The sequence below is a fragment of the Danio rerio genome, chromosome 17 (genome assembly GCF_049306965.1).
Source record: "Danio rerio strain Tuebingen ecotype United States chromosome 17, GRCz12tu, whole genome shotgun sequence".
NCBI classification, from domain to species: Eukaryota; Metazoa; Chordata; class Actinopteri; order Cypriniformes; family Danionidae; genus Danio; species Danio rerio.
The window spans coordinates 26,706,834-26,720,241 of NC_133192.1; the positions used below are offsets into that span (position 1 = coordinate 26,706,834).

The following is a 13,408-nucleotide window of genomic DNA, read 5'->3' on the forward strand; positions in this document are numbered from 1 at the left end:
CAGAAACACCGACCGGCTAGGAGAGAGCTGAACCAGAGGCGTTTTTGCTATAAGGCAACCGTTCTACCCACTGGGCCACTATGCTACCCTATCAGAGAAGGGAGGAATAGCAGTGGAAGGGGGGATTCTTCAGGACGAAGATGACTGGAGTAGAAAGCTCTGGTAATTTATAGTGTGTCAGTTTTCATCTGATTGGTGCAAATATACAGCTAATGCGGTACCAGCTGTGTTCAATCATAAGCATGTGATCCTCTCGAAATTAGTTTATTAATGAAACACTTTTTCGCTGCGTCCCAATTCGCATACTTATACTATGCCCTAAAAGTATGTACTGTTTTTGTGAGGGAAAGGTTTATACTTTTGAGTGTGCAACAGAAGAGTATGCAAGCTTTAGGACATTCTACTTCCTCTTTAACAGATCATTGTGTTGCTTAGTTATGCCCCCTGTCAATCATCCACACATCCTCCACATTTCTGTCATATTTAATTTCCTACCTTATTGAAGCAGCAGCAGCAGGTTAATCTCCCATTTATGAGTCTTTCATGCAGTTAAATCTCCTCAGGTCTTTGGATAATACTGCATTCAGACGTTTTGACGTCCAAACGCGTCTTTATATAAGTTCAGTATTGTTGTTGCAGTTGAAATATAACACAGATAATGCGATTTAAATATTTTCCAGTAGGCTAGATATCATTCATAGAATAGTCATTCAAACATCTTTACTGAAGCCTTCTATGATGCCATCAATCATGTTTTCTAGTTTATTTGAACTTTTCACACGCGTTTGTAGTCATCGAATTTGTGTCCATGCAATGCGCAATGTATTGTGGGCAATATCAGTGGTTAGAGTATGGAAACTTCTACACTTAAATTTTTTACTGGAAATGGCAAACCATCTGGGAACCTCTGGCATACTCATTTCAACATACTATGGTTTGGGACATACTAATTCTATTTTCAAATACTATTTAGAACGGATAGTATGCAGATTGCGACGCAGCATTTGAGTAGTAGAACATTAACTCCAGGTGACTTAAAACAGCAGATCACTATGCAGGTACTGTGTACACCTAACAGCAAAAAGAACAGTACAAACTGTGTAAATATAACTGGAAAAGCAGTATCAGAAACTTGAGTAGATTTGACTTCCTTAACTTTGATCTTCTCAAAGAATCAGTAAACTTAACAAACAATTGCAAGTAAAAAATTTTTTTAATTTCTACAAGCTTGAAGTGAGTACTAATCTAAAATGTTCTGTTTCTTTTTATTTTTGCCTAATCAAAATTATTTAATGTAGAAATTACTTTAGTTTTTTTCTGTAGTATAATTTTTTTTAATCAAAGTGCATGTTTCCTATGCTAAAAGCCATGTGGAAAGCATTGTCTTGAAGGTATTCATTTTTTTATTTGAAATATGCCTTTAAATGCCATCCTCTTTCCACTGTGACCACCAGAAATGTTGTTTGGAATTCACCCAAAGTGATCAAACAGAAATAGAAAGATGGTAAACTGCAGTCCTTTGACCCACCTTGGCACTTGTAATGGAGCCAAAAGGAGAAAACTCTTTACGAAGTTTCTCATCATCGATGGTGTCATCAAGATTCTTGATGTACAAGTTAACACCCTGTAAACACAAATTTACAATATTAATTAGTGATGCACACAATATTAGCAACCATATCGATAATGACCAACAAATCTTTATTTTTTAATATTATACTTATCGCCTTGATAAAAACATTTTATAGTTATAGGATGCTGAAGAAGAAGGCTCAAGATGTTTTCTGGCCATTTCTTTGTTTTTTAAAGTTAAGGCTTTGAAAAATCAGTTGTCCACTGTATTTTGTATTTGTAATTAGGTTCTGAAAAACTAATCTCAAGATTTCTCTGTCTAAGTGGGCCAAAATTAATCTCTAATATGAATTGTGTGTTTAATGTTTTTTTTTTCTCTCTGAACACATCAAGACAACTCAAAGCAGCTCCTTTACCTGATATCTGCTGATTCTTTCCTGTTTAAGCTGTTCAAACTTCCTCTTGAGTTCTGCTTGTCGCTCCATTTTTTTTTGTGCTCGGCCAACAAACACCGTCTTACCATTGAGCTCAGTACCATTCATCTCTTCCACCGCCTGAGACATAAACATCTTCACAATCAGTCACTGTATTCTTCATTCATTTATCTATGTACTATAAAAATTCCTTAATTAATTGTGTGCATATTTCATAATTCCTGACCTGTAAATTACCAAATATTTTTAATTAATAGATATCTTTTGCACAGTTGCTAAAGCATCAATTTTGCTGTACCTTGTTAGCATCTTCATGCTTCTCGTAGCTAACAAAACCAAATCCCCGAGATTTCCCTGTGGGGTCAGTCATGACCTTCACGCTCAGTGTTTTACCTGCAGGTAGACACCAAATTTTCAGAAAAAAGGCCCAACCACTGGGAAAACATTTATTATTTATACTCTTACCATATTTATCAAAGAGCTCCTTCAGTCTCTGATCATCCATGTCATCGCCAAAGTTCTTGATGTAAACATTAGTGAACTCTTTGGCTTTGGCACCCATTTCTGCCTCTCTCTCCTTCCTGGACTTGAAACGGCCCACAAACCTACAAAAAAAGTGCAGACATAAATGTGACTCATGCAGAAATGCAATACAGACTCAGTGGAGTGACAGCTGCAGAACAACTGTTGACTCATACCAGCTGCAGCAGAGACAAGTGTGACTTACAAACACTAAAATGTTGGAAAACTAACTGTTGATGTACATGCATTGACAGTCGGTGAGGTACAAATTAAATCTGAGCTCAATTGGTTTCATATTATATATATTATAAATCACTATTTAAACTCATTATAACTTATGTTTATTGATTTGTTTTAGGGGCATCAAGGTGGCGCAGTGGGTAGCACAATCGCCTCATAGCAAGAAAGTCGCTGGTTCGAGCCTCAGCTGGGTCAGGTGGCATTTCTGTGTGGAGTTTGCATGTTCTCCCGGTGTTTGTGTTGGTTTCCTCCGGGTGCTCTGGTTTCCCCCACAGTCCAAAGAGATGCAGTACAGGTGAATTTAAGAAGCTAAATTTGCCATAGTGTATTAGTGTGAATGCAAAAGTGTATGGGTGTTTCCTAGTGTTGGGTTGCGGCTGCAAGTGCATCCGCTGCGTAAAACATGTGCTGGATAAGATGGTGATGGTTCCCCAGATTAGTAAAGGTAATGAGCTGAAAAGAAAATTGAATGAATGAAAGATTTGTTTTACAATAATACACATATAATACAAATATATCGGAAACAGATAACATCTTCAAAAAGTAAATAAACCAAGAAACTTAGATTGTATATAAGACATGAGTACCCCTAGAAAAAGGCCTACAATATTGTTGATTTTCCAGACAGTAATGCAATTACAACATTCCATTAAAAATAATAGGCAGTAGGGACTAGGTTTCAAATAACCCAAACATAAGTCCAAAATTTGAAAAAAGTGGCCTGTTGTTGTCTAATACATGGCAATACAAGGTGTTCCAGGGGATTTAACTCAAAAATGATCTTGTGCCAGCCTTAAGTGATGGAGATTTGTCACTAATCCAATTAAATTGGCTTTTAATTGTATGTACATTTTTTATTTCATTGTTTAATGATTTTTAAAAGTCAGAATATATTTGAAAGTTCAGTAAATGATTCTGATCCTTTAACTTTAATTGATCACCCAAAATGTCTCTCTTGAGCATCGCTGTCGCTCATCAAACCAGCACTCCTCCTTCCTTTCATATGACTAAGGTTATGCTCAGACACTCACACCTTGCGGTCGTTCAGCAACATTCCATTCATCTTCTCAATGGCACGATCGGCTGCGTCCTGAGTTTCAAAATGCACAAAGGCATAGCCTTTCGATCCGTTCTCGTCGCACACCACCTAATAATCAGACACAAGATGAGACTACTTCAGCAATCAGATTACGAGTTTTTCTTATACAGCTTTTCTAGCCCAGCTTCTCTGTGATGTGTGTTAATAAACTCTCAATAAATGACTAAATAAAAGAAAAATAAAAGCACACTGATTTTAAAGGTTCCGAATGTAAGTTTGACACCCAGTGGTTGAACTAGGTATCGCACTCCTGGATCAAAACAAACGCAAGCGCAGGTTGCCAGATTGAGGTCAGGATCGAGTGATTTAAACCGTGTTCTAAATAAAAGCAACAGCACCAGATAGGAGGAATATTTTACATATTAAAAGGATTTTTTGTCAAAACCAACACCTCGAATTGATATATTAGAAACGGCTTTTATTTCTCCCAGGTGAACAACAGAAACTGACCATGATCACCTCAGGTACACCTCATGTGCTTTATTCAGTGTTAAATGCTAACAATGTGAGTTTGAATGCCATTTCACCTGACATTTATTGCCATATACTGAAAGCAGCAGATCTTGAAAATAAAATAAACAGTTTGAAGTTGAAATTTAGATCTAAACGCATATCTGTGATTTAATAATGTTAAAGAAGTTTTTATTGTGTATTTGTTAGATTATAAACCTTACCATTTCGTGAGTGAGTGCATATTCTTTGCTTCTGAATGGCTGTATTTAAATCGCTGTCGCGTTTAGTCTGGTGCAAACAGCCAAATTGCTCACTATTGTGTATCTCGTCATGAAGCGTGTTGTTAGGACAAGCGGTTACAATATAACCTGCTCACCTAATGTTTACTCTCATAATATTTACATCATTTGCTAATTAATAACCACCTAATGTGGAACAGAATCTGTGTCTCATATCGGAGTCTTCTACTGTCCACTGGAGGTCGCATTTTGGTCATGGACGCATACTTTTAGAGCCTCTCTGAATGGATGGATGAATGAATGAATGAATGAATGAATGAATGAATGAAATATGCAATGTTCCACCAAAGCAACCCAGGGTGCTGAAATATAAATGGCTAAACTGGCATTGGGCAGGTTAAAATTTACCAAAACAAAGATAGCGTTCCTGCACAGAAAACACATTTTCAAAGCAGAATAACGTCAGCATTGTTTTTCAGATAAACAGGAATGTTCACTTATCAGCTTTCAAATTTCATAACATATTATGGTATTATGGTTAATAAACGAGAATACATTCTATAATTTCAGGAATTTCAATAAGTTTTTAAAAATCTGTTCATGTAGGAAGAAAAAGAAGTATGAGTGCATGCTTTAATTACATTTAAAAATTAACTATGTTAGTAATATTGGTCACATTTTATAATAAGGTTTCATTAGTTGATGTATTTACTAACTTATTATTAAAATCCAAAGTCATGCTAAAAAATATTAGTTGATGCACCTTGAGTAAACATAAATTAATAATGAACTGCTTTTGAACTTTCTAACTAAGATTAACAAACATGAACATATAATAAATGTATTCATTGTTTGTTCATGTTAGTAAATGCATTAACTAACATGAACTAATGCAACCTTATTGTGAAGTTTTAACGTAATATTATAGAAATTAATTTATAGTCATCCAGCAGCCCATTTGAAAGTTTGTTGTGGTCTTCTAACTGAGGAGCATTGATCCACCCGAACACAGAGAACAAAAACTATAACTATAATAATATAGCCATTGTTTTAAAACTCATTCTCAACAAAAATGTTGTCATCACTTTCAGAATAACATGCATAATGAACATTGACTGGTGTTTTAAAGATGCATATGTTATCATTATAATCATCTGTTGATGTAGGTGTAAATAACTGACATTGACTAGTCATGCAATTACTGTGGTTTGCCTTTGGAGGTCAGCACAGTGCATGTATTCGAGAAGAAGATCTACAAGATTTCAGACATAAAAAAACGTCTCTCCTCACCTTGCAAGACAGGATGTTTCCAAAGGCAGAGAAGGTGTCATACAGAGCTTTGTTGTCGATGGACTTGTCCAGATTTTTGATAAATACGTTTCCAACCCCAGATTTCCTAAGTGATGGATCTCTTTGTGACCACATGATTCTGATGGGCTTTCCTTTGACCACATCGAAGTTCATTGTGTCCAAAGCTCTCTCCGCTGAAACCACAACAAGATGAGACATAAAGCATTTCAGATTTCTACTGCAGCACACTTCAAAAAATAGATGTTTGCTGTTTGTTCAAACTACTGATTTAAAATGACCTGAAGCATTTTTTGAGTTTTTTTGGCACAACGTAATTTTTTAAGTTCAAACCACTTGAATTTGTAAAAACTAATAAGTTACTTGATTCCTTCAATGTTGTCCCAACGTAAATCAATTGTGTAGAATCCAGCATTTTTTAGTGCACTTCAGCTACTCACTTTTAGCTTATTAGACTGTCTTAACCGACACTTTCAACTTGCCTTAGCCAGCATTATAGACTGACTGAATATATGGTTAATACATGTAGCGTGTGCTTGCATGCTGAGATACAGTTGAAGTCAGAATTATTCCCCCCCTAAATTATTTGTCTCCCTGTTTATTTTTTCCCTAATTTATCTTTAATGGAGAGCAGATTTTTTTCAACATGTTTCTAAACACAATAGTTTCAATAGCTCATTTATAATAACTTAATTATTTTATCTTTTACATGATGACAGTAAATAATATTTGACTAGATATTTTTCAACACACTTTTATACAGAAGTATAGTGACATTTAAAGGCTTAACTAGGTTAATTATGTTAACTAGGCAGGCTAGGATAACAAGGCAAGTCATTGTATTATGATAGTTTGTTCTGTATTCTATCAAAAAAATATAGCTTAAAGGGGCTAATAATTTTATCCTTAAAATGGTGCTTAAAAATTTTTAACTGCTTTTATTCTAGCCGAAATAAAACAAATAAGACTTTCTCCAGAAGAAAAAATATTATCAGACATACTGTGAACATTTCCTTGCTGTGCTAAACATCATCTGGAAAATATTAAAAAATAAATAAAATAAAAAAAATAAATAAAAATAAATTCAAAGGGGGGCTAATAATTCTGACTTCAACTGTATATAAAAATATTAACCACAACGAACAAGCTTAAAACTTGTAAACTGTGAATCTGTGCTAATTCAAGGCAAGCAGACCGCTGAAAGCCCCATGAAACTAACAATTACATAACAGTTAAAGACATCAGGTTGGATATTTAAGATTAGATCTGTGATTTGTTTTTGCTTTTATAAGAACTGTCTTTATTAGCACAGAATCCAAACGGCTAGCATGTAAGTTAAATGACTTTCATTACTGATGTGGACTGATGGCACAACTCAAGGCACATGTTTATATGTTTAAATTTGGCATGATGTGGTGCAATAGTGACGCAGATGAGTATCGGATTTAAGGCTTGTCAGAAGTTTTCTCATTTCCAATAAAGATGGCATATAAAATTGCCTGTATACTATTGTAATGCATTACGATCTCTCTCTCTCTCTCGTTCTGTACTTCATAGTTCACATACACGCGCGCACACACACACTAAAAATGTCTGTTGAACAAAATGGAGCAGCCTTGTGTCTGCTGCCCTCAGCAGTTTACACTGTGATTGTATTGAACATGGAGCTCAGGGCTGGTGGGATCATCCAGAGAGAGAGAAAGAAAGAGACCACCGCGAATAACAACTTTCAGCCAGCACACAACAGTACACATCTTTTTTAAATGATAAATGTGATTTCAAAACAAACTTTCTCTTTCATTTAACACAGTGAACTCATTTGTTAGGATGACTTTAAAGTGGCAGTGTATAGCTGCCTGAGTAATACTCAATAATCCATAATCACTGAAAAAAGAGCATGGCATGGCTGGCTTAAGTATTTGCCTGTCTGCTTGTTTCTTCAATACATCTCTCAGAAACGTCAGGCACCATGCAGCCAGCCTTCCCTGACTCTATATTTAGCAGCGTTGGGTCCTTTGAGCAATGTGCTGGCAGGCAGCATGTGTTCAAGGCTCTGTGTCCATTGATGGGGCTGAGACACTGGAATGTGTGTGGCTGAAGCTTACCAGCGCCGGCAACTGTTTACAAATGCAGCTGTTACATGCTGAAGAGCGTACCATGTGCTTGAGCACTTTTACCTAGCATATGATTGCTGTAAACTGCTATTGTTCTCCCACACTGTGCCAAAACACAATGTATTCTTTGTTATTAGTCAGGTGTACTTCTTAAAGTGGTCACCAACAGCTTTTGTCGAGTATATGTAAACATGTTGACTGTCAGTTGCTGTTGTGTGTTCCTAAATGGAGGTGAGCGAGTTCAACTCTGACCTTTTAACCTTTATGCTGTGAAAGAGGACAACAGAAATGAGTGAGAGATGTTTACAAAGCATTAGAGATAGAAATTGTAGAGTTCTCTGTAAAATAAATTGCTTTAAAATATGTTTAACCCTTTGACTGCCCCTCTATCAAACAGTTGACCATGTTTTTACTGTTTTAAAAAACGGCTGTCGAAGTCATTTAAAGAATTACTGTTGTAAATAATGGCTTACACACACACACGCACACACACACACACATACACACACACACACACACACACACACACACAGCATTGCTGGTTTACAACATGAATCAAACAAACATCTTGTTGCACTTCTACACTTGATTTTAAATTGTATTGTAATAAAACAGCAAAAAAAAAAAAAAAAAGAAAGCATGTTAAGTGAGTATCTGAAATATTTTATGGCATACTTAAAAAAAAAAGGGTGATTTAGTGTTCAAAAATTTATTTCTTAAACTAAATTGGTCATATTTACAGATTTTTCATAGTATATGTATTAATTTTGGTACTTTTACCATAAACTGACATATCAACCATTTGTTAGAGGCTGATATTTAGAAATTAGGGGATGTGTTGAAAAAAAATGCATTGAGTATGATGACATTGGGAGTTAAAAATGCAATCCAAACGTTTTTTGTTTTTTCTTGGTGGGGCAGTTAAAGGGTTAAAAATAGACATTTTTATCAAATAAAAGTGAATTGATGTTTTTTTAACCAAATAAATGCACCCTTCCTGAGCATTCAACACTTATTTTTTTAAATGGTATGATCCCTAGCGTTTTAAATGAAACATTCATTCATTATGAATCCCATAATTTGAGCTGATTGAACAAACTGAGTACCAGTATCTTAGTAATAATTTTAGTAAGTGGCTTAAAATATCCAAAACTGTGCAAGTAAAGGAAAATAATTTAATAAAAAGAAAACAAAAACACTATAAACAGGATAATTGACACAAAATTGGACGTACTCTCAAGTGGACTCTTTATGGGTCTGTTTGCTGTTGTACACCAAAGAAGATTGTTGGTAGACACTATGGACCCTTTTCACAAGCCTGTTATGACGCATTTAGCATTGATCAGCATCTTAAATCCTTGAAAGTTTTTAATATTTAGATTAAAAAAAAAAAAACGTCTAAACATTTCGATGTATTTCTTTATGTATTATATCATCTTTGCTTCAAATTACAAAGAAACGAATTACCGCTTATGTGAGGGGTTTTTAATGCAGCGTCTATGGGACAGGATGGCTAATTATTTGTTGTGTATTCTCTCCTCTGGCTGCCATCATCAGTCTCACACTACTTTTTTCCATTTTCTGAAAGTCTTGATAACACCATCGTGGAGTTTTTCTTTTAATTGAGCAAATAAGATTGTAAAAAAAAAAGATTTGTTTTATTCTCCCATTCACTGCGCTCAAAATTGTTCCACCTATGATGGCTTCCGCTACTAAGAAACCTGAAAATGTGAAAAGGGTCAATCTTCCATAGTAAGAAAAAACACTATAGAACTCAATGGCTACCGGTTACCAACATTCTTCAAAATAGCTTCTTTTGTCTTTACCATAAGAAGTAAACTCAAGCAGAGGGTCAGTAAATGATGACAGAATTGGTGAAATATGCCACTTGTATAACACTTATTCTTGTCTCATTTGAACTTTTAGATTGTGAAATAAAGATTCTTCACAATGGTATTCGCCCACATTTTGCAACCTGACTTGACCTATTTGTGCTATTTAAAGTGTCAGGAGGGGATAACACACACGCATACACACAAACACCATTCCCCTGGATATACCTAGTGTTCTTAAGAGAGCTCAAATATGGAAAGATCCTAATGATCAGCTTCCCTTTCTGTGTAAAATGCCTCATACCATAAGGGTTAAGGTAGATTTAGGGCACTTCCACTATGTGGGTCACATTCAACTCTAATCTAATCCTTTATTCTGCTTACAGGCAATAATTGAGACTGCTCACTTCTATAGAGTGATAAGCTTTAAATAAACCTTTAGTAATTGTATCATCATTTTTTCAGGCAAAATGTGAACAGAATGTGTAAATGGCTTTCTACACATAGATGTTTTTCATGATTGGACAAGACTAAGCAAGCTCACTGTCCTCCACTGGGTATAAATGGTCCGCATGGTATAAATGATTCATATGTACATGCCATCCTTCATAACCTTTGTATTATTAATTATTACTTCCAGACAACAGGAATGATACAGGCTTTATTTGCATAGCAAGTTTGATTAATATTTGTTCATTTTAGCATATTTCAATGGCGCTTTTCTAAAATACACATTGTTAGTCCCATTCAAATCCCAGAGGCAGCAAGCCAAGAGTGATTATGGGAATAAAAACTTCAGATGCTGAAATTAGTCTACTTGTAATTACTAGAAGGCTACTGATAGTAAAACTGGAATACATTTGGCAGACATTTCACCAAAAAACTTAATTGCATTCCAATATCATTATCAGTTGATTGATATTTATTAGTCCAATTATTCCTTGGAAACCAAACCTATATGATATGGCATTATTACCTGCATCCTCTACAAACTATTTATTGAAGATAGTCATAAGTACTGCTTAAAAGTAATTAAGATGTAATTAATAGTAGCCTACCTCAGCAGATACTTTTACCCTAAGCAACTTAAATTTATTGTGGCATTACTGTACACACTTTGCACTTTTCACCAATTCATTAATTCCCTGGAAATCGAACCTATGACCTTTGTGTTGCTATCTAAAGTTTAAACTACAAGATTGAGGAGAGTCATAATGAAAGTCTTAATTACAGTCATAACCTTGATAACAAAAGTTTAACGTTAGTGAAAGTTTTAAGTTTAAGTTAGTGAAACACTAAGAAAACAACTAATGCGAAATTACAGTAACAGAGAAATACTTTCAAATTTGTTGTTTTCTTATTATATAATAGAAATAAAAAGTAAAATTCTTGTAAATGCAGGTACCAAATAGCCTAGTGACTACTGTATAGATCATAAACTAAAGTATGTACCCTTATGGAGGTTTAAACTGCAATGGGTATCTACCAACATTTGGAATATAGGCCTACTGTTATAATCACATAACAAATTTAGATCTACTGATCCCCAAAGATCAAAATGGCAATATTGTATACTAACAGCAATGGAATTAGTTATCAAATGCTATTTGAAATAGTGTGAATAGTAGTATATAAATAATTAGTCTAATACAATCAGGTACTATTTTTTGAAAAGAGAAATATAGTGTTAACATAATAATTTTAATACCAGGCGAATAACGTAACAGAATAGTAGGCTATTTAAAGGGCTAAATGTTAAAGCAGCTTGCCATAATAGCTGGGCATAATGCGGTGTGACAGTCACAGTCAGTAAACCCTGACTTTCACACAATGAGCTTTATTAGGGGATAAACCTAGGCAATATATTAGGGCATGTTTAAGGATGTTAAGGAAGAGACGAGTGAAGATCAACATGATGTGGGCAATTCAGAAACACATGTGACAGCACACAGGACAGGAGGAGACAGCGCGCGCGCACTACACATCACCTCCAGTGTCCCTTACAGTAAAACACAAAGCATGACAGAATATTCCCGTTATTCGACAGCCATAGGGATCCTGTTTAAGGGTGCTGTGTGTAGTGTCTTACCGTCCGCAGGCTGCTGGAAGTTGACGTAGGCATAGCCCAGCGAGCGCCGCGTGATCATATCCCGACACACGCGGATGGAGAGCACCGGGCCGGCCGGACTGAATTTCTCATACAGCATCGCCTCCGTGATATCGGGGTGCAGGTCGCCCACATAAAGAGAAGCCATCGGATAACTCCCCGCGGTCGCTGCGTTCATGTCTCGGGGTCGATCAAGCCTCTGAGCCCGTGTGTTTGTCTAGTGCTGAAATGACAGTGCGTAAAGAGTGTCCGAGAACCAGTGGGACAAATGAGTCTCTTAATCCTCTATTAAACTTTTACGCTTCTCCCCGAATAAACGATTTCGGCAGCAGTGACAGCTACAGCATATGAGTCCGGTCGGAGGAACTGGCAGAAAACCACTGGGTAGATCGAGACCTCGTCTTTTAAAAAACAAAAAAAGTTTTTTCTTTAAAAAACGTTGTTTGGTTTGTAGTTATTTTTTGAGATTTTCGTTATTTTGTATTTTTTATATGTTTTTTTTTCTTTTTTTAAAGGTACTGAAGAACAGTGAGTTATACACTCACGGTGTGGTGGCCGGGGAAAGAGGGTGCGTGGGAAACGCACGAGCACTTTATAGCTCGAGCGGAGGAAATAGGAGCAGGGTCACAGTCGGGATAACAGAAAAAACACGAGCCCCGAGCATGCGGTGTACAGCACAGTTAACTTTGATAAAAGTCGTCCTGACAGAACTAATAAATAAACAAAAACATCTGTGCATACAAAAAATCATACAATATGTGAATGATAGTGAAAGCATTGCAGTTGAAGCTGGACGGTCAACTGAACCTTATCATGGCAAATATTCAGATTGCTTTCACACTACACATAAAATATAGAATTGTTTAAATAATTGCCTATTTAAAGAGGGATCAACCATTCTAAATAGTAAATACTGTTATTTTAACAATAAAAAAAAAAAAAAGTTCAGAAGAGTTCATTATGCACACAGGTCTTGGAAATTAAAACATTATAGTACAAAATTTAATTATAAAGCACATTTAAAAACATCCAATGTGCTGTACATAAGAGTACTAAAGGCAGTGAAGAAAGAATATAAAAGAAACAAAAAAAAAAAAAAGCAATAAAACAATAATCAAGAAGTATTAAAAGCTTAAAAAAAAAATAATAAAAAATGATAGGTCTTTAAAACATGACTTAAACAAAAATGGAGGGGGAAAAAAAAAAAAAGTCTAATGTGAATTGGTAGAGTGTTCCAGACTTTAGGACCAGCAAAATATGCTTGATCATGTAGTTTAAGGCGTGTCCTAGGCACGGTGAGTAAATTGAGATCATAAGAGGGGAAATACAAACAGAACGAGTCAGTAAGGTATTGAGGAGCAAGATTACAATTCTGTATTTAATGGGTAACCACCAAAGTGCAGATAAAATAAGAGTAACGGACTCATACTTTTAGGTGCCAGAGAGTAGTCTAGCAGTCACATTTAGTACTAGCTGCAGACGAGAGGG

General features: G+C 35.6%; 1 protein-coding gene across 2 annotated transcripts in view; it reads right to left on the bottom strand.

Annotated features, from left to right (window-relative positions):
• pabpc4 (poly(A) binding protein, cytoplasmic 4 (inducible form)) overlaps window positions 1–12,487 on the bottom strand; it is a 20,959-nt gene extending 8,472 nt beyond the window's left edge. The window contains exons 1-7 of one of the 2 annotated variants that reach the window (XM_021467109.3): window positions 11,903–12,487; window positions 5,850–6,043; window positions 3,800–3,915; window positions 2,472–2,611; window positions 2,305–2,399; window positions 1,989–2,126; window positions 1,529–1,624 (exon numbers count right to left, since the gene is read on the bottom strand). In XM_021467109.3, coding sequence (XP_021322784.1) covers window positions 1,529–1,624; window positions 1,989–2,126; window positions 2,305–2,399; window positions 2,472–2,611; window positions 3,800–3,915; window positions 5,850–6,043; window positions 11,903–12,098 — 975 coding nt within the window. In that variant the 5' untranslated portion in view covers window positions 12,099–12,487. 2 annotated transcript variants of the gene reach the window in all.
• Between the last annotated feature and the right edge of the window lie 921 nt (window positions 12,488–13,408).